This window comes from Doryrhamphus excisus, chromosome 14, assembly GCF_030265055.1.
Source record: "Doryrhamphus excisus isolate RoL2022-K1 chromosome 14, RoL_Dexc_1.0, whole genome shotgun sequence".
NCBI lineage: Eukaryota > Metazoa > Chordata > Actinopteri > Syngnathiformes > Syngnathidae > Doryrhamphus > Doryrhamphus excisus.
This window is the reverse complement of record NC_080479.1, coordinates 19,195,122-19,222,693: the sequence shown is the minus strand read 5'-3', so window position 1 is coordinate 19,222,693 and position 27,572 is coordinate 19,195,122. Positions and strand designations below refer to the sequence as shown.

The 27,572-nt window shown below is 46.0% G+C and overlaps 2 protein-coding genes across 3 annotated transcripts; one reads left to right on the top strand and one right to left on the bottom strand.

The window, feature by feature from the left end:
- Nucleotides 1–553: 553 nt before the first annotated feature.
- Nucleotides 554–7,831, top strand: LOC131102113 (zinc finger TRAF-type-containing protein 1-like). 2 transcript variants are annotated; one of them, XM_058047606.1, is made up of 7 exons: nucleotides 554–1,035; nucleotides 1,292–1,603; nucleotides 2,520–2,614; nucleotides 2,681–2,824; nucleotides 4,993–5,204; nucleotides 5,295–5,473; nucleotides 6,411–7,831. In XM_058047606.1, exons 2-7 carry the CDS (start codon nucleotides 1,310–1,312, stop codon nucleotides 6,621–6,623), a joined length of 1,137 nt encoding a protein of 378 aa, XP_057903589.1. In that variant the 5' UTR covers nucleotides 554–1,035; nucleotides 1,292–1,309; the 3' UTR covers nucleotides 6,624–7,831. The 2 variants fall into 2 exon arrangements, with proteins under 2 accessions (XP_057903589.1, XP_057903588.1); XM_058047605.1 differs by having other exon boundaries at nucleotides 555–1,603; nucleotides 6,411–7,830.
- Nucleotides 7,831–26,263, bottom strand: LOC131102112 (cAMP-regulated phosphoprotein 21-like). Its single transcript, XM_058047604.1, is given in 24 exon segments — nucleotides 7,831–9,956; nucleotides 10,033–10,115; nucleotides 10,326–10,407; nucleotides 10,489–10,717; nucleotides 10,719–10,798; nucleotides 10,882–10,994; nucleotides 11,067–11,207; nucleotides 11,423–11,616; nucleotides 12,087–12,143; nucleotides 12,234–12,271; nucleotides 12,861–12,956; nucleotides 13,035–13,134; nucleotides 13,464–13,601; nucleotides 13,802–13,940; nucleotides 14,063–14,162; nucleotides 14,243–14,302; nucleotides 14,381–14,419; nucleotides 14,522–14,671; nucleotides 14,743–14,898; nucleotides 17,582–17,750; nucleotides 19,627–19,704; nucleotides 19,790–19,909; nucleotides 25,690–25,895; nucleotides 26,219–26,263. Coding segments are annotated over 23 exon segments (2,556 nt in total). The 5' UTR covers nucleotides 25,755–25,895; nucleotides 26,219–26,263; the 3' UTR covers nucleotides 7,831–9,827.
- Between the last annotated feature and the right edge of the window lie 1,309 nt (nucleotides 26,264–27,572).

The window sequence follows — 27,572 nt, the reverse complement described above, 5'->3', positions numbered from 1 at the left end:
AATAATTTTTTCTGGGTTCATGATACCATACAGCATCCATATCAAACTAACATTAAACTTTCATATCAAGGCGGGGGGCCTCAAACTAGTGTCCTGCGGGCCACATTTGGCACCCCTGGTGCCACAACACAACTTCCTGGTCAGTCCAAGTAAGGAAGAGTCCAGTGTGTGTGGTTCCTGTCCCTCCTTATTCCAGACAGCTGAGATCTTTTCCTGTCCCCCCTCCACATTCCCCTGCTAACTGCTAATATTTATAATGAAGCATTCTTTTGTTCACTCACCTTCAAGTAGTACTTGAATCATGGACCCCCCCCCCCCAAAAAAAAGAAAACTGCACCCCCAATGCACAAATGACATATGTTCAGAGTGTTTGTACTCACCACAGACATGTTGTCATTAAAAAGGTCCGTCGTGCGTCCACGCAGCCCAACGACGTGCAAAAAAACCAAGGGGCGGCGTCCTTTGATGTACGGCTTTAAAATCGGTCACCTGACACATTTTGGTCACCTTTCAAGCGCTCTGCCTCGTAGGTAGGCAGTGCGCATGCGCCCTGGACAACTCTTTAAATACCCCAAGTCATCTGGCACAACAAAACATTCCGCTGTCAGCTCTCAGCTGTAAATGTCCATCCCGGCGGAAGCAATACGGCTCTTATACATTTGTATACTTTGATATAGTTTGTGAAAAGAACATTTTTTTAGCCGTAAAGGCCGAGAGTTGTGGAGTAAAAAAAAAAAAAAAAGAATCGAGCAGGTCGAGCTCGGGGGGGAGAAAAACAAAGATGGTGGAAGTGTAGCCACAGAGACGAGTTCCAACACAAACCGCCTCCAACATCTCCGGACAACCGGCTACCTGAGCAAATACGGGAGACGGACAGCCGAGCCGAGGAGAACCGGGCCGCCGGTGCGCACCTGGTACCGAGCGCTGTCACGGCGACTAACGGCGTCGAGAAGCCGAGACAGCTGAGAGTTGTTTTTGTTCCCACTGGAGCTCTCTTGTTTGTCAGCTAGCTAGCTAGCTAACCTGCTAAGCTCTGTAAGTCCACAAAACTGCTTGTTTTTCCGGCATAAACTGTCGCTACTTGCTTATCTAACATCGCGTTCACTAAAGTAATTGCGTCCATCTTTAATCGTAATAATAATAATAGTAGTAGTAATAATAATAATAAACAGGGGAGCTAGCATCCCTGTTAGCGTTTGCGCAAGTGTTAGCTAAATAGCTGTCAGCTGACAGTTAGCCTGGCGGCTAGCGACCTAGCACCCAAGCTAACGTGACAAAATATCCCGGAAAGTTCTAGACCACCGCCGCCATGTCCGCCATGGACGACGGGGACGTGGGCGTCGCACCCGCGCCCGGCTCCTCCTCGGCCGGCCTGGGTATCGGCATCGGTGCCGGGGGGGCGGCGGCGGAGGCGGCGGCCGAGGCCATGCAGGAGGAGGTTGGGACGCGGCGACAGGCGGACGGGCCCGACGCCGACTCGGAAGAGCCGCCCAAGAAGAGGTCCAAAGTCCCCGAGGGGGAGTCCGGCAAGCTGGAGGAGAGACTGTACTCTGTGCTGTGCTGCACCGTGTGCCTAGACTTGCCCAAGGCGTCAGTGTACCAGGTAAATGTACCACAAACATGGCCGCTCCCCCTCCGTTACCCCCCCCAAAACACACCTGTTACATTCTGCACTGAAGGCCCCTCGCCCGCAATGTGCCCCCACTCAAAAAACCCCCAAAACAATCAGGTACCAACCTGTTGCTGCATGTATTTGTAGTGATGAGCAGCAGGCCTCGGAGTGAAGCCACACCCAGATGCTCCTGTGCGGCCATCTTAACTGGACTTCCCTTATACCCAATACCACTACCAGTTGGCCCAGTTGACCTGGCATAATGGAACGGCCCGTGACTAGCTTGTACCAATCCCTCTCCCACACCATGCACATGCATCATGGCCAATTATGCAAATTAGACCACATGATCCGGCCCCACCCACAATTCATAGCCACAAATAGATTGTAGTCCTAGTCATATTTGTTCATAGTCTCTCTCTCTGAGGGCAACTTTGACACCCAAATGAACCCAAAAATCCTCATTTTGATGTCATGAGTGATGATGTCATCATCACATAGACACCCTGCCTGCACACGTTCATTAATAACCACGTGTTCAAGCACAAGCATGACCAATAACACAATAGCCACACTTTTTAACCTTACAATTAAAATATTGTCATTTATAATAATTCTATTATAAAAACTGTACACATCACAGCCTAAATTTGTGTCAAACCAGATTTGATTCTGATTTCATAATGATGATTTGTATGTTTCATTTTCAATCAAAATAATTATATTTGATTGACATACAGACAACATTAAATCATAAGATCATCATAAATCATAACAATTAGCTATACAAGTCATACAAATTATTTCATTGTAGACATGATTGAATTTTAAAAAAAAAATATATATATATATGAATAAATAATTCATAAATTAAAAGAAAATTTAAAAACATACTGTTTTTTCTTAGTGTACCAACGGGCACCTGATGTGCGCCGGCTGCTTCATCCACCTGCTGGCTGACTCTCGGCTGAAGGAGGAGCAGGCCACGTGTCCAAACTGCAGGTAGGCGACACCCGGTGGCACCCGCTGGCACCCCGGTACTGACGAAGCGTGCTTTTGCCCCATCAGGTGCGAGATCAGCAAGAACCTTTGCTGCAGGAACCTGGCCGTGGAGAAGGCGGTGAGCGAGCTGCCCACAGAGTGCACCTTCTGCCTTAAACAATTCCCTCGATCCAGCCTGGAGAGACACCAGAAAGAAGAGTGCCAGGACAGGTCAGACACACACCTATACGGTATAAACACGACACACTACGTAGTATATAAACACACCATAACAACATGGAGCTTCAACCAAAAACAATCTTCCAACAGAATCTTCTTCATCTGACCCCTTAATTAACTCATTAACTAATAAAACACATGCAATATGTTTGTGCTTGTCAAAGATCATCTATTTAACAAGTGCACTGTTTGTAGGAATTTGCCGCACAGCCACAAGTCAAAGATCCTCTGAATGACAGGAAAACGAGTCAAAGATCCTCTATATAAACAGGAGGGCTGTGCTGTTTTTAATGAACCACTGCGAAAACGCTTGTCAAAGACCTTTTAGATAACAGGAACAACGCAGGTCAAAGATAATCTATGTGACAGGATGCTCTGCTGTTTTGAAGGAGCTACTGCTAGTCAAAGATCTTCTACATGACAGGAGTACGCCGCTGTTTTTGAGACCAAAAATCCTTTACATGGCAGGAATGCAAGTCAAAGATCCTTTACGTAACGAGTGTGCCAAAGTTTTTAGGATTTTTCTTTTAAGTCCAAGATCTTTGATGCTTTTGAGGACCGACTGCCAATGCGGCATCAAAGATCCTCTATATAGCAGCAGAACTGTGCTGGGAAACCAATACTAGTCCAGGATTCCTTAGATGAGAAACAATGCTAGGCAAAGATCTTCTATATGACAGGAGCTCTCTGTTGTTTTTATGGACCAATGTCCAAAAAAAAAAAAAACGCTAGTCAAAGATCCTCTATATCAGTGCTCCTACAAAAAGGCAAAAATCCTTTACATGGCTGGATTGTGAGTCAAAGATCCTTTACATAACGAGTGTGCCAAAGTTTTTAGGTTTTTTTTTTTAGAAAGTCCAAGATCCACTATATGACAGGAGGGTTTTGCTGTTTTTGAGGACCTACTGCCAAAGGGGCATCAAAGATCCTCTATATAGCAGCAGAACTGTACTGGGAACCCAATAATAGTCCCAAGATTCCTTAGATGAGGAACAATGCTAGGCAAAGATCCTCTGTGTGACAGGAAAACGAGTCAAAGATCCTCTATATACCAGGAGGGCTGTGCTGTTTTTAATGAACTTCTGCGAAAACGCTCGTCAAAGACGCGTTAGATAACAGGAACAACGCGAGTTGAAGATAATCTATGTGACAGGATGCTCTGCTGTTTTGAAAGAGCTACTGCTAGTCAAAGATCTTCTACATGACGATCGTCTACATGAGTACGTTGCTGTTTTTGAGGACCTAGGGGCAAAAGGGCAAAAATCCTTTACATGGCAGGAATGCGAGTCAAAGATCCTTTACGTAACGAGTGTGCCAAAGTTTTTAGGATTTTTTTTTTTTTTTTTTTTTTTTTAGAAAGTCCAAGATCTTTGATGTTTTTGAGGACCGACTGCCAAAGCGGCATCAAAGATCCTCTATATAGCAGCAGAACTGTATTGGGAACCCAATACTAGTCCAAGATTCCTTAGATGAGGAACAATACTAGGCAAAGATCCTCTATATGACAGGAACTCTCAGTTGTTTTTATGGACCTTGTACGAAAAAAACGCTAGTCAAAGATCCTCTATATCAGTGCTCCTGCAAAAAGGCAAAAATCCTTTACATGGCTGGAATGCGAGTCAAAGATCCTTTATGTAACGAGTGTGCCAAAGTTTTTAGGATTTTTTTTTTTTAGAAAGTCCAAGATCTGCCAAAGCGGCATCAAAGATCCTCTATATAGCAGCAGAACTGTATTGGGAACCCAATACTAGTCCAAGATTCCTTAGATGAGGAACAATGCTAGGCAAAGATCCTCTGTTTTTATGGACCTTGTACAAAAAAAAACGCTAGTCAAAGATCCTCTATTTAAGTGCTCTGCTGTTTGGGGCAAAAATTAGCTGCAAAAAGACAAATCAAAGATTTTCTGGAGCACAGTTGTTTATAGGATGTGAAGATGGTTCACACTTGAGGAGAACTCACCAAAGATCCTGCAAAGATGACAGCAGTGCTTTGCTGTTTTTAAGGACCTGCTGCAAGAATTCTAGTCAAAGAGCCTGTATGTGTTGTTATTGGTGGTGTGTTGGTTGTTAGCACCTCCTTTGTTCCAGTAACACACACACACACACCAGGTGTAATTGTGTTTATATGCTAATGCTAATTATGCTAATGTGTGTCTCCAGGGTGACGCAGTGCAAGTACAAGAGGATCGGGTGTCCGTGGCAGGGTCCCTTCCACGAGCTGCCGGCCCACGAGGGCGAGTGCTCGCATCCCACCAAGACGGGCACGGAGCTGATGGGCATCCTGGGCGAGATGGACCAGAGCCATCGGCGTGACATGCAGCTCTACAACAGCATCTTCAGCCTGCTCTGCTACGAGAAGATCGGCTTCACAGGTAATGCTAACGCTAACCCCGCTAGCGTAGCTTCCGTGTCTTAAGGAAGTGACTCAACCCTTGCCCCCCACACCCCCTTACCCCTGTCAGAGGTGCAGTTCAGGCCGTACCGCACGGATGACTTCATCACGCGGCTGTACTACGAGACGCCGCGCTTCACCGTGCTCAACCAGACGTGGGTCCTGAAGGCCCGCGTCAACGACTCGGAGCGTAACCCCAACCTGTCCTGCAAGCGCACGCTCTCCTTCCAGCTCATCCTCAAGAGCAAGGTGAGCGCACACCCATCGCCCTTCCGAGGGGGGGGCTAACGTGGCGGAAAAGTCGGAAGTCGGGCGGTGGGATTCTAACACGGTTAGCCAAGCATCAGTGGGCAGACGTTTGGAGGAAGGACACGTTGCCCAACAACACCTTTTTTTTCCATCTTTGTGACCGTTCTCTCTACACCAATCAGCACGCGGCAATGCGTGTTTAGCTCCACCCCTTTTGTACACTTTTACTCATTAGAAATGAAAACTCAACTTATGAATATACTATACTGTACATACAGTATATACCCTATATATATATTTAAAAAATGTAATTAAAAAATTAAAAACATTAAAAAAATTTTAAAAGAATTTTAAAAAAATTTAAAAGAATTTTAAAACAATTTAGAAAATTAAAAAAATTAATACATTAAAAAATAAAATATATATAAATGATAAATTTAAAAAAACTTAAATTGTAAAATTGTATTATGGAAAGCAGGAAGTGAACAAATGTAACAGTTAGTGATTGTAAAAGTACCAGATGGGGTGGTAGGATTTAATAAGCTTTGCTTCTTCCTACTCCTTTTGGACATGTGGAACTGGGAACTTATTATGGGATGCACTCAATGTCTCAATAATCTGATGCATGTTCAAATGAAATATAGCCTATACTGTATGTACGGTAAATACCCTATACTGTACTGACCAGACAGATCCAGCAGAGGGCGCTACAGCGACTGTGTTGCAGTAAATGCACAATACTGCCTCCTGCTGGAGCAGAGTGGTGGTACTTGAATGAATATTGTTATCTTTTAAAAGTGATGCTTTTTAATGCACGGCACAAATACGCCATACTTGGTTTCATGAGTGGTGATCATAAGGAACTTCATGTACACGTGTGGCCTTCATACATACACACGTGTGCCCTTCATACGTACACACGTGTGTGTGTTGCCAGGTGAACTCGGCCCTGGAGTGCTCCTTCCTGCTGCTGAAGGGCCCGTACGACGACGTGCGCATCAAGCCCGTCATCCACCACTACGCGTTCACCAACGACGCCAACGAGACGGACTACGTGCCGCTGCCCATCTCCGACTCGGTGGAGTGCAACAAACTGCTGGCCGCCAAAAACATCAACCTGCGCCTCTTCATCTTCCAAGTCCAAAAATAACAAGGAAACCCTTCAGAATAAGAGCCAAGGAGACGAGGAGGAGGAGGGGGAGGAGGAGGTGTGATGGAAGGAAAGATTGAAGATGAAAGAACCACTGATACCTCTTAACACACACACACACACACACACACGACTAACTCCACTTACCTCCGTGAGTGAGACCCCCCACCTTGTGAGTTGCTATGGAGACAAGCGGGTGGGCATTGACATCACTTGGGGGGGGGGGGGGGGGTCATGATGTTTGATGTCTTGACACCTTCCTGAAACAAACACACACACACACACACACAGCCAAAAGTAGCACACACACACACACACACACGCACACACACACCAGAGTGCTACCCAAATGTGAAATAAGCGTTTAACTCTGCTCAGCTGTGACGTCTGATTGGATGCTGTGAATGTGTGTAGTCTCCGCCCCCCTTTGTTTGCCCCGCCCCCCTCCATTTTATTTAATCATAATTTGAACACTTTTCTAATGAAGAAAATATTAAGCTAATTTTGATGATTTGTTGATTTTAATCCTGCACACATGCTTTTATTTCTAACCATTTACCCCCCCCCCCCCCTCCCCTTTTTCCCCCCCCACCAAAGTGAAATTGTCATGAACTGGGAGAAGCGGTAGAAGATGGATGGACGGAAGATGGAAAATAGTAGCATGTTGCCATGTTTGTATGAAATGATTGAGTACATTTTTTTATTTTTCCTGGCTCAAATGTTTTTATCAAAGCACCAAAACCCGGAAGGAAAGTTCCACCTTTACTTGTTCTTCACACACTTTATGTCCTCCAAAGTTTGTGGAACAAGGAGACTTGGATATGTGTGTGTGTGTGTGTGTGTGTGTACGAGAGAGAGAGAGAGAAAGGAGGGGTGTAGGGGGGGCCTATACCTAAAGGATGTTGGACTTACTTGAAGGAGAAGATGTTACAAGAATAGATTCTACTGTAAAGCAGATAGAAGATGTCTCTCCTCCTGACCTCTGCTGTATTTTTTGGGTGTTTTCAAAAAAAAAAAAAAAAAAAAGACAAAAAGCTTCCGTCTCTGCCGGTGGACTCGCTCATCTCACTATGGCTGTACATGTGCCTTTTATTATTATTAATATTAAAGATCATCAACCTGCAGCTCTGCTCATGTACATGACTCTCACTCTGTGTGTGTGTGTGTGTGTGTGTGTGTGTGTGAGGAAGTCAAACAGGACAAAAATAGGAGCGGGCTTTATGAAAGCCGCCGCGCAGCTTCAATTATTCATCCGGCGGCACAGTTATGAAATCCAAATTTAATTTCCAAGTTGGGCAAGGATGATGGATACGTTTCATTGGCTTTGATGTTACCAAATGCGAATCAGCTCCACTTCAAAAATGAATTATCTCCCTCTCACACACACACACACACACACACACACACACGTTGGAGTGGAGGTGATTACAGGTGTCAAGGAGAAAGGGCACTGAAGTCATCTGTGGACTTTCACGTTTCTCCTTTAAACATTCCAGGAGTACATTCTCATGACAAATGGAGTCAGGAAGTACATATTCATACATTCGAATTTATTGCAATATGATAGCCAGTGTTGGGGGTAATGGCAATAAAAGTAGAGCTTTTCCAGTTTGGGGTAATCTAATGAGAGTCTTTCTAACCTTACCAACGCCATTAATTGTGGTTCCTCACTGCCCACTAGCGTTTGGGTGTAGAACTGCAAGCCACAAGCTCGGCCTTTAGCCTTAACCTCATGAAACGACACTCCAACACAAAGGTCAATGCCAATTCGTTCACATATTTTTCATTCCTTTTACATTTCTTTATGAAGGAGTAATATCATTAATGATCAATTCTGATTGCTTTTTATCACTAATTATAGTTGACTTTGTGTCCATATTTTACTATGCACCACTTCGTGATCATCCTTTTTGCCATCTTAAAACAACAACTTTTCAAAAACAACTTTTTCCCATCGACTATGCAATTACAGTAGCAGTGGTTCAATAATTACTGCTGTAAAAAATACAGTACAGCAACAGCAAAGTTAAAGTGACACTTTCAACAGTGGAATCAATGTTTGTTTATATTCCTGTCTGCTCAACATACTGCTAATATGAATGAGCTAGCAGCTAGGCTAATACAGTTGTGAGGAGCAGAAAGTGGAAAACTTTTAAAATTGTTTCACAATTGAGGAAGAAGCCAACTGCTCTGCTGGGGGGGGGGGCACTTGTTGGGACGGACAAATAGCTCCTGGACAATTAGGAAAGCAGCTGAAGATCCACTGACCTGATTTGCTTGGTTCTTCCGGTGTCCGACGAGGAACTAGACGGGGTGGGGGGGTGCGGTAGACTTGTCCGTGTTGGGGTGCCCCCTTTTCAGGGGAGAGGGGGGGGGGGGGGTTAAATCAAGAAAGTTCCTCGCTGCTCCTTGCTACGAACGTCCATGCTGTTTTACTCGTAGTTGTATGTGCCTCACGGCTTCCGTCCGTATTCAATACAAAACGCCAAATAACGATGGTGCATTCATGGCACCTGGGGAACAGCATATGGGGTGGAGTTGAACATTAATAAATCGGCGCTTGAATCGTGATTTTCCGTTATCCACAAACGCATCACGATGAATCTAGATTTCACCCGTCAATTGCATCCATACTCAGTGAATGAGCCAACGCATTCGCATCGATGTATCGGTGAATATTATTATTGTGATTATAATGCGCTCCTGATGATGGGGAGAACAAGTGGTTGCAGATGCAGCCTTTGGCCAGTAGGGGTCTCTGATGAGTCGGACATCCCAGCTGCGGGTCTATTTGTAGAAATAGGAATGAATCTTCTTGTGGAGTCGAGTGCAAAGAGCCGAACGGCGTTGACAGGCAAACGTGACCTCGTCGAGGCCGCCATGTCTGTTTATTGGATATTCACACAGTGCATTTGCTGTCAATCACAATATATATATATATGTATATACTATATGTATATATATCATTTCATATCAATATAAAACTCCATTTGTGTGTAGAAACTATGCATTCAATACAGCAGCTTTGATAAATATATGAATATATGGACTTGGAAGCTTTGGTACAGTGCGTTATAAAGTGGGCGTGGTTTGTGCGAACATGTGGGCACAGAGGGGAGAAAGACACGTGGGGTGAGGGTGGGGGGGAAGGGGGGGTGTAGACGCTAAATCAGTGCTGTGTGATGACTTCATCCACATCAAGTGCTATGCGGTCCAGGCGGGCCCGCTGAGACTGCTGGCAGGGTGGGCACAGTGTGGGGGCGGCGGGGGCACCATGCAGCAGTAGGCCGCCTCCCCAACTTTACTTTGTGGATAGGGGATGGACACGCCCCCCTGCGGAGAGGGGAAGAAGGTGAAAAAAAGACTTGCTTCAGGTTGCGTGGACCTTTTTGGCTTTGTTATGGATTACCTGAACCATGCTACAGTGGTGGGGGGCCATTGGCGTGTAGCCCCCCAGCACCGGCTGCTGCACCCCCACCACGGGGGCGTAACCTGCCACACAGAAGAGATGGTGACCAGAGGAACCTTCAGGAAGGAACACTGCGGCGTGACGGCGGTGATGGAGGAGAAGCAGCAGGAAAAGAGACCGGTTCACTGTGAGACCCTCAAGACTTCATCTCTGACAGTGTAACGGCCCCCTCCCCTGCTGCCGTGGTCCGCCCCGGGTCTGCGCGTGTGTGTGCGTGGGAGGGGTGTGGTTACCTGCGGGGTTGCAGCTGGGGGAGGCGGCTTTGACGGGGTTCTGAGGCGAGGTAGGATACTGGCCGTAGTAGAAGGCAGGCACCTGGAACACAACCTAAGCGGTCATTGGCCTGTCAACTGCAGAGAGTACCAGACCTCCACTGTCTCCACAGGTGATGTGTACCTGCGGTGAAGGCTGGCAGTAGCTGTGGGGGTTGGCGGCGGCGGGGGGAGGAGGAGGAGGAGGGGGAGGAGCTGCATAGACGAAGCTCTGTGCGCTTGGGTAAAGGGGCGGGGCTTCCCCTGATGACTGACAGCTGACGGTCACGTGTGCAAACTGTGAGGACAGCTCATCCACCTGCGGAGGCCAACTGTTAGCGTGCAAACAGGAAGTCGGCAACCAAACAGGAAGTGTGGACACGTACGGCGGGGAATGGCTGCGAGGGAGCGACGGTTAGCATCTGTGGGGCCGTGTAGGAGACGGACGAGTACACCTGAGGCACACGTGGAGATAAAGTGTGTCACGCTAATTAGGAGCGTGTGTGTGTGTGTGTGTGTGTGTGTGTGTGTGTGTTACCTGTGGTGGCGGCTGCTGCGACGGAGCGCCTTGCATCTGGCTCCTGATTGGCTGCTGGCCAGCAGGTGGGTTGTACACCACGGGGGTTCCATCAGGGTTCAGGAAAGGCTGCCCTGAGAGGTCATTTCAAGGTCATGGCAGCACGCCGTGTGTGTGTGTGTGTGTGCGTGTGTGTGTGCGTGTACCAGTGTGAGGGTTGACAAGGATGCTTCCCGGCGGGATCCCGTTCTCCAGGATGTAGGCGGGGTTTGCGGCGGGCTCGGCCATGGCGGTGGGGGAGGAGGGGTGGGGGCAGGCGGAGGAGACTCTGAAGAGCGAGATGGAGCCTGAGGGAGGATGAGAGGGAGGTGAGAGGCGATCACAGCACATCATAGCATGAACAAGACGCGAGGACGAGTGGAGGCGTGACAGTCGGCATCTGAGGTGTGAAGTTAGCTGCTGGTGGCGTCCATCACGTGCTCGCAAGTCCTTCTTGACTTCTACTCTACGTTCGAGCGTTCGAGAACACGGCATGGCGGCGAGCAGACGTCCAAAGAGTTACCTGCTGCGCCTCGCCCGTCCCAGCCGTGACTGGCGGCCTGGTGAGGCTTGGGGGCGGGGCTGGTCCACTGGTAGGAGGAATCCGAGTCGGTGCTGCTCCACGGCGGGGGCTCGTTGCCGTAGCGACAGTCCGTGTCCGTGCTGCTCTGCCTGCTGCTCCCCGTCCAGCTGGAGCCCGAGCTGTCATGGCTCCCCCTGCCAGACGGGCACGCCCACAATTACCCTGTGACCTCCGTAGGGGAGGCGGCCAACGAGCCACGTAGTACGCTCTACGAAGTACGCTCTAACGCCACGCGTTACGTGCATGTCAGCAAAACACGAAATAGTCCACGACAAAGGTGAACTCACTCGAGCCAATCACACGCCTGAAAAAAGACACAATACTATACTAATACTAATACTACTGAAAATAATAATAATGAATGTAGGTAAGTACATAATAACATGTATATGGTATACACTGTACAATATGTAATATATTCTATTATTATGCTATACAGTATATATAAAATACATAGAAATATAACATTTTATTAGCTGATTTCAAGTCAAATCCTTTTCAATGAATTTGAAAATGTGATTATTGTTGCGTTCATGGCCCGCGTTGCCAGTTGGAGACGCTGCCTTCAATGTGTTGCAAATGGTGACAATGGTGAGCGTCGTACCTGAAGAGCTGCCTTCTCCTCTGGGTCTCGGCGTACGGGTTGCACTCCTCCGCAGTCCTGCACGAACGCACACACACACACTCATTGGTGTCCCGCTGTAGGGTGAGAGGGGACACGGGGTCACGGGGCCACGGCGGGCGAGGTTACCTGCTTTCTGCTTGGCCGCCCTCCTGCGTGCACGGAGGCTGCGTTCAAAGAAAGAAGAACACCACAGAAGAAGAAACATTAAAGCATCTCCTTCGGAGCCAACGTGGGTGTAAAAAAAATCCAATAAAAATCATCATGGCGTCACTTGATGGATGTACAGTGGATCCACATGGAGGAGAATGATTGTCGTTTATTGGATCAGTTATTGATTGATTGATTGATTGATTGATTTCAGGCAGAAACGCACCTCCTTCACCCTCGGTTGGTAATGATATCAGGTCAACTGTACTTCACTCATCATGTCATTAAGTGTTTTGGCACATTTGGCACTGTATCTACAGTCCTTGAACGCACCACAGGTGTGTGATCATTATTGCATGGTAAGTAGCGATACATTAGAATAATTATTCAGGGATTAAACCTTATAGTGTGTGTGGTGAGTAAACAATTGCAATTGAAGAGAGAAGTGGACAGACCTGGAGCTGAATTTTATCTAATAAAACTCACTTTTATTGTAAATGCTGATCCAAAATCATAACATGGAGCTACAGGAAGGGGGTGGGGGGTGAGCCATGTGTCCAAAATCGGCTAGCATTGGCATTCCGGTGTAAAGCAATCATTTCTTACCTCTTGGCTGAAGATTCTATCCCGCACTCGTTGGTATTCCTCCTCCCTCTCCTCCACAGACTTGCTTTGCTTCTCGCGTAAGGCGTAGCGTCGCGTCTGCCGGGGAGGACAAAAGCCATGGATGGGCGTTCCAGGAAGCCACGCGGCTCGGCCTTACAAATGAAGAGCACAGACCTGCTCATCGGCGCTGTTGTCCCGCTTCAAGATGCTTTTCCAGTGATGGATCTCTGTGGCTTTGTCCTCGTGCACCTGATCCAGGAAACGCTGCTCTGGTCTGAGGAAACAAATACTTTTCTTATTCCAATGTAAGCAAATCTACACGTTTCCCACAGGACTGAAATCTATTTGCCCCCCCGCAGTGAGTCGCTTTTCTAGAGGTCTGACTGGAGGGGTCTGAATACTGGCTAGATTTAGTGACAAAGTGGCGACGCTGATCTCTCCTGCTCCGTGTTCTTATTCCCTGGCGGAGCAGGTGTGTATGAGGTGTATTGAGAAGCATGCGTTTATTTATGAGCGAGGGCCAACAGGTAGCGCCAAATCTATTTGCGGCGGTCCAACTTTATCAGTGGCGGGCCGGTGTGGTAAACACGGCGTTTTGCTCACATGCGAGTGCTGCTGGTCCGGTTGATGATGACAGACTTGCCCGTCTGGTCCACGTTGTGCTCCATGCCAAAGTAGGCCGCCACCCTGTGGACCAGCATGCGGTGGTAGGACGACATGTGGGGGAACTTTTTGAAGGGGCTGCAGGGAGGAGAGCAGGGAAAGGAGTGAGAAGGGATTCATCCTCACCACCTTCACGTGAAACAGGATCCGACGGCAAAGCCATAAATTAGCCTATTCCATCTTTAATGGGACTTAGCATGAATAATTATGTTCATCCAAGCTGCTGGTGGCTCCATGAGGAGACAAGGACGTGTTCTCCTTCACACGCACACCCGCACCTATCGCTGGTGATGAAGTCCATCATGTCCTGCTCCAGCTTGAGCAGCATCATGCGGTCCCTGGGGTTACTGTTCAGGGTGTCCACGATGAAGCGCTGCAGGTCGATGCCGGTGGAGTCGGTGTACTCCAGGCTGGACTCTGCCAAAGAGAGAGAGAGAGAGAGAGAGAGAGAGAGAGAGAGAGAGAGAGAGAGAGAGAGAGAGAGAGAGTGACGTGTTAACACGTCCAGCTGATGCCAATCATTCCATCCCGACGCGCACCTTTGGAGAGTTTTTTCTTTCCGTCGGCTTCCTGCTCTTCTTCCTCCTGGCGGGAAGTGGCGTCTTCCTCGCTGCGGGCGGGCGAGACGACGGATGTGGTCTGCGGGGGGGGAAGGGGCGAGAGTGATGAGCTGCGGTGGCGAGGGGGGGGGGGGGGGGGGGAGTACGAGGGGGCGTTACCTGGTTGTCTTCCTGCGAGTCCTCGCACACGGCCATGCTGCGCACCAGCTTGCCTTTGGCCTGAACAACAAATCACGCGGCTCGGATGCGTCCGTGTTCCGCGGCTGATGAATGTGAGGCGGGAATATTTCAGCTTACCTTGACTTTTTTCTTTGGCTGCACGTGCTTGCCGAGGGTCTGCGAGCGACAACAATATGAATGTGACGTGTGTGTGTGTGTGTGTGTGTGTGTGTGTGTGTTGTACATTATTAATGCACTACACAGGGAGCCGTGGCGTACCTGCTGCTCCGGCTTCCTGTCCTCGTCCTCTTTCGGAGTGCTGCAGAGGGAGGGCACAAAGGGGGGAGGCGGGGTGCGGCCGATGACATCACAAGGCCCCGCTTGGTGGGCGTCGTCACCCTCGACCGCTGCGTCCATCATACGTCTGCACTGCACACGAACCCTCAGCTTGGTTTGATCGGTGTGTGTGTGTGTATGTGTGTGTGTGTGTGTGTGTGTACCTGTGTGGGGTTGTTCAGTGGAGAGCCTCGCAGGTGAATGATGAGGTCATATATCCCATGTTCCCACGGGGCAGCCAGAAACGCAATTATCCTCTTTCGCCTCGCTCCTCTTCCTCTCTTTGCTTTAGCGTTCTCTGGGCAGGGGAAAAAAAATGCCTGAAGAGATTGAAATAAAAAAATGTTATTGGTTGGTTATTGTACATCAAAAAATACACACACACACACACACACACACACTCCTACCCAACAGCTGCTGCAACACAAAGGCATAGCTGCTGGGGATGACATCAAGTCGCACAGCTTAAGTGTGTGTGTGTGTGTGTGTGTGTGTGTTGTCCTCCATCCAAGCTTTCCAAACGCCCTCCTGGCCTGACAGCTAATTGCTACTTAAAGCCTATTACTGGAAGTGTGTGTGTGTCTCTATAGGCCTCTACTTGCATGTGGCTTTTGTGCATTCACATATATGTACGTGTGTGTGTGTGTGTGTGTGCTCGTGTGTTTGAACGTGTCCGAGAGCTTTTCTTAGAAGCGGCAGCTGTGCGGAGCATCATCCGATACGCCAGTGCAAGATATTCCCGGAATAGCGGACCCCGCTGTCTGATCCCAAAGATGCACACTCCGTGCAGGAGGAGGGAGACGGCGATTCAAAAGGGCCGCCGCATTCCGCTGGAACACAGCGCTCCGGGGGACGTTTACCCCTGCAGACGCAATAATGAGCTGCGAGGATGCGAGGAGTCCCAAAACGTTGCGATTGAACCCCCCCCCCCCCGGCGAGGAAAACGCCGGGCTAAAGTGGTGTAATGGATGCCAACTGGTGCAGCTGTGGGAGAGCAAGTTGGTCAACCTCACGACCTTCTCGCTCCTCAGGAGTCCCGCTGGACATCCAGTTGGCAGCTAGGGCTTTTAGCTCAGTGTTGTTGTCCACTCTGGTGGTGTGGGTCTCGCTCCGGGCGTATGTCGCTGGCATGTTGGTCAACCCCACTCCTTGGAGTCGGCGGCGCAGGCTTTTAGCTCAACGGCTGTAGAGCTCTCCACTCTTGATCTGTGGTACGAGGCCTGTGAGGTCTATGGTGGCATCCCGTATCTCACACTGGACACACAGTTGGCAGATCTGGGATTTAGCGCAATAGCTAGCGCTCTCGGCTCTCATTGTGCAGGGCAATCGGTGGGGCGCCTTTTCTACACAACAGGAACAAATTAGCTTTTTGGGTGTTCTCCGTGTTGGACGCTATGAAATGGTGGAATGTTCCGTCTTTGCATGTGACCCTCACAGAGGTGGGCTGGATGGAGGGCGTGCTAGAACATCATGGATATGTAAAGCAGGATGCGACTAAGACGCTGCAGATGCATGCAGAGGACGAGGATCCTCAGGGGGGGGCTTTTGGAGGTGAAGAAAGGTGACGAAAAGAAGAAGAACGGGATGTAGGCTACAGCGTTATGGGGAGGGGAGGTGTGGACTCCGGCCCCATTTTTGAGCCGCATAAGCGTCCGGGGGCTGCCCGGGGAGGAGGTGTGACACGATCATTAGAGCGTGACGGATGGCGGCGGGGCGGCGAGGAGCGCCAGCTTCGCCGACATCATCATCCATCTGCTGCCTTGGAGGCGCTTACTCGCCAGGACGCCTTTCTTGTGCCGCCAAAAGCTGCCTGGCGCCGCAACACGGACATGCGGCCCCCGCTGGGAAGCGGTCCAGAAGCTACTTAAGGCGGCCATTGTCCGGCCAAACAACCTGCGCCGAGCGCTTTACAAGCCTGTTAGAAGAAGAGCAGTGTGTGTGTGCGCCTTCCAGCATCTTTAGCGGAATAAAGGGCTCCGGTGGAGATTGTTTGTGTTTTGCCGCTGCTTGAGGAGGAGGAGGATGATGTTTACTCGCTCTGCTCACAGCTCATTATGGAATCATTCCACCAGCCTACAAAGCACGTCTCTTGTTTGAAATGCTGATTTCGGCTTTTTGTTTGTTTGTTTGTTTTTTTTTGCCGAGCCGTCCTCCATCATAACAGCATGTCTGTGTGTGTTTGAGACATGACGCCCGTGCATCCTATAGCACCCGTGAAGTTGAGCAAAGAGAAAGTAAAAATGTAGGTTGCATTGTTCTGACGGCACCTGTGCAGCCGCAGACAGCTGCGTCAAAACTGAGGTGGGGAAAAAAAATTACCCACATTTTATCATCTTGCAGCCGGTTGTATTTTTTTTTTTGTCTGTAAAAACTTTTTTTAATCTATATAATCCACCCTTCTTATGATCATGACACATGTGGGTGGGTGGGGGCTCACGTTGTGGGCAAAGTTACAAAACAGGTGTCATGTTCAACGCGCCAGTGACCCATATTAACAAAAGCCACCAAGAACCTCTCGGGTCCACTTTTCCTGGACCGGACCCCCCCGATGTGTCGCATTACCGTTGACCCGGGCCTGGCTTGACAACGCCGGCTATTTTTACTCGGAAGCGGCGGGGGTTGGGGTTGGGTGGGGGGGCGCGGACCTGCTGCTGCGGGGCTTCAGCCGGCTGTCAACGAACGCTCCGGTTATGCTAAAATACGTTCAGAGAAACTTATTTAAAAATAAAGATACGATCAATCGAACATATTTGCAAAAAGTAGATGATAAAAAATCTTCACGCACGTTGAAAAAATATGTCGTTACTACGCGCGTGCTGTCAGGACTTCGGATGCTAAGTTAGCCAACAGCGATTCATAAAAAAAAAACAAAAAAAAAACGTTAATCCGACAAACATCTCGACGTTTATGTCGCATTATGTCCGTCCCGAGAGACAATCGTGACGGCGGTGTTGTTGATTCCGCCCCGGGGGCGAGTGAGTGCGAGGACGCCGGTGGTCTTACCGTCAGAAGATGGAGGTCTGCTGCCGGTGTGAAGCTCCTCGCGGTGGGGTGATTGTGAGGTAAGGCGCTCCTCCTCCGCCGTCTTTTGCTCGACTCTGCCGGCACGAGGAAGGAGGAGGGGGGCGAAGTCGAAGCCACGCGACCCCACTCACCTGGCCCCGCCCCTTTACTGTAACATAACACAACAACACAAATAATATGACAACACACTGCAGGAGCACAACACGGGACAGGAAATACAGGCATCAACACATATCATAGCAACCCAGCTGAAGGACAAAATATGGTGCATTCACAATTTATTTATTTTTAAAAATCCTTTCTCAAAAAAAAAATAAAAAAATAAATAATAATTATTTCCATATTTGAAAGCAGAAAGATCTCCAAGGAGCTCCTTTCCTGCCGGCTGACAGTTGTCTAGGTGCGATGCCGCCTCTTTGACGTGTTAATTGTTTCTTAGCATCCAGCAGCGGCACGTTATTATTATTAATATTAGCGCCGACGCTAATTAGCACATACGAAGGAAGCTCCGCTTTCTTCTCCCCGCACTTCCGACGAGAGCAAAGCACTCGGCCTTACAAGCACTTCCCAAAACTTCATGCAACTGGGTCAGCTCCTATTAATCGTAGTCTCATTCAAGAGCACATTCATTCATTCACGGCGGCCATTATTCAAAGAGGCAATTAGCCGTCATGTGACCTGCCAGCACACCAATAAGTAATAAATGCAGCCTCAAGGAGAAGGGGAGAAACGGCAGGAAAATGAGAGCAAAATTCATCTCAACATAGTCTTTGTTTCATTGTGTCCTAAACAATATTTCATCCTGTGTAGTAATACTGCACTACAAGGGGGTGGTACTGTCTATTACAGACTACACAGTCTTTGTTTCATTGTCTCCTAAACAATATTTCATCCTGTGTAGTAATACTGCACTACAAGGGGGTGGTACTGTCTATTACAGACTACACAGTCTTTGTTTCATTGTCTCCTAAACAATATTTCATCCTGTGTAGTAATACTGCACTACAAGGGGGTGGTACTGTCTATTACAGACTACACAGTCTTTGTTTCATTGTCTCCTAAACAATATTTCATCCTGTGTAGTAATACTGCACTACAAGGGGGTGGTACTGTCTATTACAGACTACATAGTCTTTGTTTCATTGTCTTCCAAATAATACTTCATCCTGTATAGTAATACTGCATTACAAGGGGGTGGTACTGTCTATTACAGACTACACAGTCTTTGTTTCATTGTCTCCAGAACAATACTTCATCCTGTATAGTAATACTGCACTACAAGGGGGTGGTACTGTCTATTATAGACTGTCTTTGTTTCATTGTCTTCTAAACAATACTTCATCCGGTATAATAATACTGCACTACAAGGGGGTAGTACTGTCTATTACAGACTACAGTCTTTGTTTCATTGTGTCCTAAACAATATTTCATCCTGTATAGTAATACTGCATTACAAGGGGGTAGTACTGTCTATTATAGACTACACAGTCTTTGTTTCATTGTGTCCTAAACAATACTTCATCCTGTATAGTAATACTGCACTATCACTTTGTGATGTAGGTGAAAAACATGAAATCTTTGCCCCCCCCCCATTTTTTTCTCCTAACATATCAACTTTTTTTTACTTCATAGAATCTCTTTTCGTATTATGTACTTTCACTTTATTACCGGAGTGATACTTTTTCTGCAAGCTAATATCCCCAAAATAGCAACTTTTTTTGTTTTTTCTCTCATATTGATTTTAATATTTAAACTTATGCTTCTAAAATGACAATATTTTCCTTTAAAATATTGTATTATTCTTGTAAAATTATTACTATTTTCTCTTAACACTTTGTGACTTTATTCTGCTAAAATAACTGCTGAATTTTCCGATTCTAAAAGTGATTAATGTTCTGTGAAAACACAAAAGAACCAACTACAAAGATGAATTTGGTGTGGACGGGTTGGTGTGTGGGGAATGTGTGTGACGTAAAAGCGCTACACACACACACACACACACACACACACACACACAGGCACACCTGTTGTGGTCAGTATGGCAGGCATGCGTGCACAGCGGAGACACATAGACCCGTTGGCGCTGCATTTCCTGCGTCGGCCTGTGGTTAGTTACATAAACACACTTCATTAAGAGGGTGCACAGCTGAGGGGGGGGTATTTCGGAGCGGGTGTCACACTACTTACGTCAGTTCCAGAGCCTCGCCGAAGTGCAGGGACGTCCGCTTACCGGCACCTCCATCACAGCCGGCTTTGCTTTTCAGAGCGGGACGCACGGCGACTTCCAGGCAGCGTCCGAGCCCGTCACTGTTGAAAAGAATCCGTAGGAAGCGTCATTTGAAATGTCATGTTATCATTTTAAGTCTGTTTAGTTCAGGGGTGGGCAAACTACGGCCCGGGGGCCACATCCGGCCCGCCAAGTGTTTGAATACGGCCCATCTTTCCAAAGTATTTCATTTAAACTCAACATACAACCTGGCATCATGGCCTGAGACAACCTTTTGATGGTTTTATCAATTTCGTTTTTTGACATGGTCTGTTGTTTACAAAGTGCTCCTGAAAAAAGGGACACAAGCACATAATAATAATAATAATAATAATAATTATTATTAGATTATTAAATTTATTATATTAATGCTAATTATTTTATTAATTAAATATTATTATATTTATTGTTATATTTGCATATTTTACATAATAATAATATAATAATTATTATTTTAATTTTATTGTAATTATTATAATATTTTATTATTTTTAAAATATTTAAATATAAATATAAAATAATAAATAATAATAGCAGATTGCATGACAATTTTACAGATACAATAATACCAGGTGGACTGTTACGTGTAAAATATATAGTCTGCCCCCCCCTCGTAAATTTTGTCATATCAATGCAAATATCAATGCGAGTCAAAAAGTTTGCCCACCCCTGGTTTAGTTGCTCGCTAGGCCGGGGTACAGCAGTCCCGTTATAATGTGTTTATTACAACAGTTATGTTATTTGTTTCCAGCAGGACATGCATCAGCGGGGTGCGCACGGCGTGCACGTGAACGCAACTAACCGCCCCAATCATCATCCGGCGTGTCAAAGAGATGGAATGACACCTCAACAAGTGAGGCTCATAAATATTAACGGCGGCCTCATGCATATTCAGCGGGGTTGCTATGAATATTTAAAGTATGATGGAGCGTGCGGCCGGCCGGGCAGACAGCCTCAGACAAGAAACAGACAAATAGTCCTTCCTCCCTCCTCCTTCACGCGGCGACATCCATTCTAATTAGCATGACATCATTTCTATGATTGGGTTTGCGTGTGAGATATGGCTTGGCGTAAGAAAAATGGCTTCCGTAATACAATCCACGGTCGCTCTGCCGCACACAAACACGAAAGGCTCCAAACAAAAGGATGCAAAGTGTGCACAACAGAAGGACAAGCGTGGAAAAATATACTGTAAACAAAGAATGTCACACATGTATTAGCATAGGGAGTAAATAAAGTCGCAAGTTTTACTAAAAAGTATTACTCCTTCTTTAGGGGGTAATTTTACATCCATTGGGGGCGCTATTGTGTCTCAGTCTGTCGTCATAACAGAAAGATGACACGGTAAATATTTGAAAGTAATTAACCTTCCTCTTGTGTTAGCATTATGCTATCATCTCTTATGTTAACGGGTGGGTTTTGACCCAGGTATTGAATCAGCTATAAAATACACTAAAAACAATAAGTTACCATCAAAACAATAAGCTAGTCATCTCTTGGTTACCTTCTTAGGCTTCCTCATCCATGAAAATATTGGTTTTAATACTTTTGGTGTGGGCATGTAAAAAAAAAAAAAATGGTAAAATGAACCTCAAAAGAATCATATCAATAAATTGAAGGTTCTGAGGGCTATAGAACATATCTTAATATATATACATATTAATCAATTAGTTTTATTTATTTTCTAAATTTTAGTATTAATCACTAAAGAAACATCTATGGCATAATAAATAAATAAATATAATAATAATAATAAAAAACGGCAAATAATAAAAACCTAAGAAACCACATATAGTTGGCGGGTAGACAAATTATTTTTTTTCACATTAAAATGAACAAAGCATTATTAGAGCCCTGTAGACATGACAAAACACGACTATAGTCACATTTATACTCTTTTTGTTTACAACATATTGCGCAACTGCAGGGTCTTGAGACACGTGCTAACTCGCAAAACTAGAGCGCTAGCGACCTCAACGGTAGCCTTCAAGTTATTTCCTTTAAACTTAAATAGCCCAAAACTTACCACTTCCACACGGATAGGGAGGATAACTATTAACAGTTATTTAACCTTTAACATGAACATTAATCAAATGTAATAATTTTTTCTGGGTACATGATACCATACAGCATCCATATCAAACTTGCGCGGGCCGCACTAACATTGAACTTTCATATCAAGGCGGGGGCCTCAAACTAGTGTCCTGCGCCGCATGTTTGAGACCCCTGATCTATGGTGTTCGGGTCGATTTTGACCCATATATATTTTAATGTCAAGAAGAGGTAGAAAAAGCAACAAAATGAGAATCCCCTGAAGCTTCCATGATGAGAAGAGGAGCTGGTTGCTAATTGTACACTTATGATTTCAGTTTCGGCTCAAAATATTGCTTTGTAGTCATATTATTATAACCGACCTTAACAATACAGTGGTCATAATTTCAACCAGACCATTTTAAAATGTAGTAAAAATTATTTTTTTGGTTTTATTTTGTTGAAATAGAGTTTCCTGACTAAGTCAAAAAGCCTTAATGTAATAAACATTTGTGATGTGATTCTTTTTATGCATTAAAATGTAAAACAAGAGGAGGGTTATTGAAATGAATCAATTACCACTGATAAAGATTCTTTTTTTGACATATGATATTGTAGCGACTGGAGTACTACGTGTGGCTCATTTTATTTTATATTAAAATTACACATTTTGGTGAGTTTTCATGCACGTTAAGCCCCTCAATAATGCAAGAAAAGTCCCAGAGACTAGTTGGAAAATTGCAGAAATGTATCATTTGCACTGTTGGATCTTAAGGAGGTTCTAAGTAGAGCTTCAAAATGAAAAAAATAATTAATGTGAGTTTATATCGCAAACAAACATTGAAGTGAAAGATGCTGTTTATCAACGAGTCGCTGAAAAATGGCTTTGTGCTTGATGCCAGTGTTTCCAGGAGGTGGTGAAGATGGCTTCATGGAGGGCATCCACTGTCTGGAACTGAGGTCCATTTTTGTCAACTTCCCTTGCCATCCACCCTTAAATGTTCTTCATTGGATTAGAACGAGGGGAAGACGCAGGATGCCATTCATGATGGAAGCCCGTGTGGAAAACATCTCAGGTGGGATCTCCTCATCATTCCAGTAACGTTGGAAGCCATCAGGAGCGTCAAGGGAGAAAAAAAACTTTCTTCCACTTTTGAATGTCCCATGTGTGGCGCTCTCCTGGAAATTCCAAACATCAATTTTTGCGGCCTTAAGAAGAAGACGAGGCCTTTGAAGATGTTTTTATCCTTCTTAAAAGCCTTCTCCGGCAGATGGTGTCTGATTGGTCTTTATTGGACTCCACTCGGCACCAGTAACAACCTCCATTTGGGTCTTGACGGACAGCCAATGGCTTCACGGTTTTTCAGGTCTACCAAGTGACGTTTTATCCCATGAGCTTCAGGATGTTTTCCAGAAGTTTGAGATGACTCGACAATGTCTTACGGCGTCCGACGTCAGCAGCAATGGAGCACCGTAGAGGTCTACACGGCTGTGCTTTTCCTTGGCTGCCCCGCCCCACAGCCGTGGTGAGATTTGAGTGGCCAGTCGTCAGCCGGCCGAAAAAAGCGCAAAAATTAAATGACCTCTTTTGAGCTCAAGATAGTATAAATTGTGTGAAAAAGATAATATAAGGAGACGTTAGTGTTGACACCAACTAAGACATTTGTGAAGAACTATCGCGGAAAGCAAAAAGTCTCGAGTTTTCCATAGCCGTGGCCATGTTCTTGAGATTTCTTCAGCCCGCCCCGCCCCGTTAGCCGAGGAGTACGGCCAGCCGTGGGGCCAGCCGCTCCGTGTAGACCTCTAGTGCGCCGCCAGAGGCCTCGCTTATGCAGCTCAACCATCCCATAGCCTTCGGAGAGAGAAAGCTTTTTTTGCCTTTGCCACCAAGAGACCGTGACCTTGTGAATACCTGACACTAGATCACATTCAATACACCAGGGGTGGGCAAACTTTTTGACTCATGGGCCGCATTGAGTTAACAAAATTGTGCGGGGGGCCAGAACATATATTTAACACACATGATTTTAAGCTTATAATTTTAATAATTTTAATGATTTTTAATATATTTAAATATTTTTTAAATATTTTTTAATATTTTAAAATAATTTTTAATAATTTTTTAAATTTTTTAAATAATTTTTTAAATTTTTTAAATAATTTTTAATAATTTTACGCCTTGAATTATTTGTCTAATTTTAATTGTCATACTATCAGCTATATGTTCTTGTTTCCTTTTTTCAGGAGCACTTTAAACATCAGACCACATCAAACTAGGATTTATTTTTTTAACTGAATAAGACATCCGACTTGAAAGTCATGTTGCCAGCTGGTATGTTAAAAGTTTAAATACTTAAAAGCAACTGGCGGGCCGGATTCAAACGTTTGGTGGGCCGCATGTGGCCCCCGGGCCGTAGTTTGCCCACCCCTGCAATACACATTTTGGCCAACATTTTGCCTTTTAAAGACTTTTCAATGCTTCTTTAGGTTGCTGACTCAAAATGTTCTTTGTCCACTCCCATTTCATATTTTTGTATTTTAAAGCTCTACTTAGAAGATCCATTCTTAAAATGTTTCAGGAGCAGTATATTGGAGAAATTTCAAGATGGCCCCACTGACTGCACAGGAAACACAGCACGCCTTATGCGTTACTTGCGGGACATTGACTAGGACAGGGGTGGGCAAACTACGGCCCGGGGGCCACATCTGGCCCGCCAAGTGTTTGAATACGGCGCGCCTGTTCTTTCCAAAATATTTCATTGAAACTCAACGTACAACCTGGCATCATGGCTTGAGCCAACCTTTTGATGGTCGAAGTAGCTGTTTTATCAATTTCGTTAATTGATGTGGTCTGATGTTTACAAAATGCTCCTGAAAAAAGGGACACAAGCACATAATAATAATAATAATTAAAATAATAATAATAATAATAATACATTCATTTTCTACCGCTTATCCTCACGAGGGTCGCGGGGGTGCTGGAGCCTATCATAGCTGTCTTGGGGGGAGAGGCGGGGTACACCCTGGACTGGTCGTAATAATAATAACAATAATAATAATAATAATAATGATTAATTTATAACGCACTTTACATCAAATAAATGATTTCAAAGTGCACATATAGCAGACTACATGACACTTTTACGTGTAAAATATGTGTAAAAATATACGTGTACAAATGGACTGTCACGTGTAAAATACTATACAGTCTGCCCCCCCCCGTCAATTTTATTAAATCAATGCGGCCCGCGAGTCAAAAAGTTTGCCCACCCCTGGACTAGGACATTAAATGCACCTTTGTCCGCATTTACACCAAAATCACGTTAAATGTGTTTGCTCCACACCTCCAGCTGGTCTTAGTAGATCAACTTCAACGTGGACCAAGTTTGAAGCGAACGAAACGAACGAAAAGGCGTGATGCATGTGCCATTTCGGGAAAGTGCGCCATGGTTTTTAGATGCGTCAGCGGCGGTCGGTGTTACAAAACCGACGAGTGCAAAGGCAGGACCGGGTGTGGGCGGATGGGTTTTTGCAGGGCAAGGATTTTTTATTTTGTGATCAATGACGACTGACTCACAAGCGGGAGCAAAGGGGGGCTGGGGATTGGACTCCAACCCACCCAGGGACCGCCCACTAGGAGATGTGCAGGAAGTGCACCTGTTCGGCAGAAGAAGAGAGACGGCTGTGTGGGCTCACGGTGGTCTCTTGACGGATGCTCGACAGGATGCTGAGCTACCACACACACACACACACACACACACACACACACACACACACACAATCATCTCACCTCTTGGTGGTGGGTGTAAACTCCCTCCTCATGTTCTTCTTCTTCTTCTCCTTCTTAAAAGCCATCCCTCCATCATCTTCCTTGCTGATTGTGAGCTTGACGGCTCTTCACAGGCGCGCAAATCTAACGCACCCCTCCCTCGGGCGGCCCACACTGGTGGGAAGCTCAGGCGGCGTCTTCATCAGGGTTGGCTTGTTTGTTCCTGCCTTGGAAACACAACACAAGCGTTTGAAGAACAGAGACACCCTCTGACAGCTTTTAAATGGAAATGTTCATTTGTATCTGGTGGGGGCGGGGGGGGGGGGGGGGGGGGGGGGGGGTCGGGGGGGGTTCATTAACCCAGCATATTGCCTGAGAGGCCATCGTGGATCTCTGATGTGCGTGCTCAAAGTGGGACCATCGCATAACAATCGATTGCTGCGCAGAATTCATCCCATCAGTAGTCATGAAATTAGGAATGATCTGTTCCAGGGTCAAACTGCGGACCTTTGAGGTTTGAGATATTGATCAAGTCTTGTGTGCAGCACACCTGAGAGGGTCCACGCTGGTGATGAAGGGGATTTTTATTTTTATTTTTTTATTCCCACCATCTTTCTTTTCCTGCTCCCATCTGTGTCATCCCCACTTGGCTGCTGTGGATGCTTCCTTCCTTTGCCACCCACATGCCATCTTTTTCTTCCTCCGCAGCTCCTGTAACGCTAAAAAAAAAGAGAAATAGCAAAACAATGTAAAGGCAAAAAAAATTGAACAATACACGCATTTACGGGCTCGTTATTGAGCGCTGTAAAACATTACAAACACCTCCTGTCACACTGACCTGCAAGCCCCACCCCCTCCTCTCCACTCCACTCCGCTCCGCTCTCCCTCGGCAACGGGCATCATGGCCTTAAGCTGCGTGGCACGGCTATTTATATTTGTTCCTAATGAGGCAAAGAGTTCTCTGCCAGCCATAGCAACCGTCTCTATGGATACCCTGCACTTGGATACCAGATCCCATCCTGCTTTAAATGTCCTATTATGGGCTGCGCCTTCCCCTGTGTATGCTAGCCTAATTAATTCTGAATTATCGCCCCCTTCGCGGTGTGAGCGGCGTGGGGATGGGCGAAGCGCGGTGGAGAGCTGGAGGTGCAGCCTGCAGCATCCTCCCCCCCCAAAAAAAAACAAAAAAAAACACTTTTTTTGTGTTCCCAGCATCAAAATGGTGGTAGAACTGGAGCAACATTTTACCATCAATTATTCCACAATAAAGAGCAGCCGACGAATATACACAGGAGGCCATGTGACCACAGCGGTTGGTCGACTTCTTTTTACACTTGTGTCATATCAAAATATGTTAGCAAGTTATTAAAAGTACAGCATTTGTTTACCTTCTTTTTACACTTATTTACGTAAAAAAGTTGACATGGTATCAAAAGTATCATGGTGTTTTAAAAAATATATATATTTTACAGTTTTTACACTTGTGTTACTTATGTCCAAAAAATGTTAGCAAATTTTTATTAGCATGTTTTTATTTTTAAAGGGACCTATATTATGCTCATTGTGGCCCCTTTGTATCGACTTATGGACTCCTAAAGAGCAGCTCCGCCCCTTAACCCGCACCGAGAGCTTTCTAGATCTTCCAGATTCTGCACCTCTTTCTGCAGTGTTTTCATGGACTTCCTGCAATTGACCAAAAAAAATCTGTTTAATTTACTCCACCCAGGTACGGCCACATCGCTGAGATTGGCCACACTCCCAAGCGTTCCTGAGGACTTCTGGACAGCTGTCAGGCTCATTTACTTACACAAAATACACACAGTTAGGACACAGTTAAATTGTTACTTACGGCTCGCTCTTCAGACGCTTCAACACGACCGAGTAATGCCGGAAAGGCGTCTGGT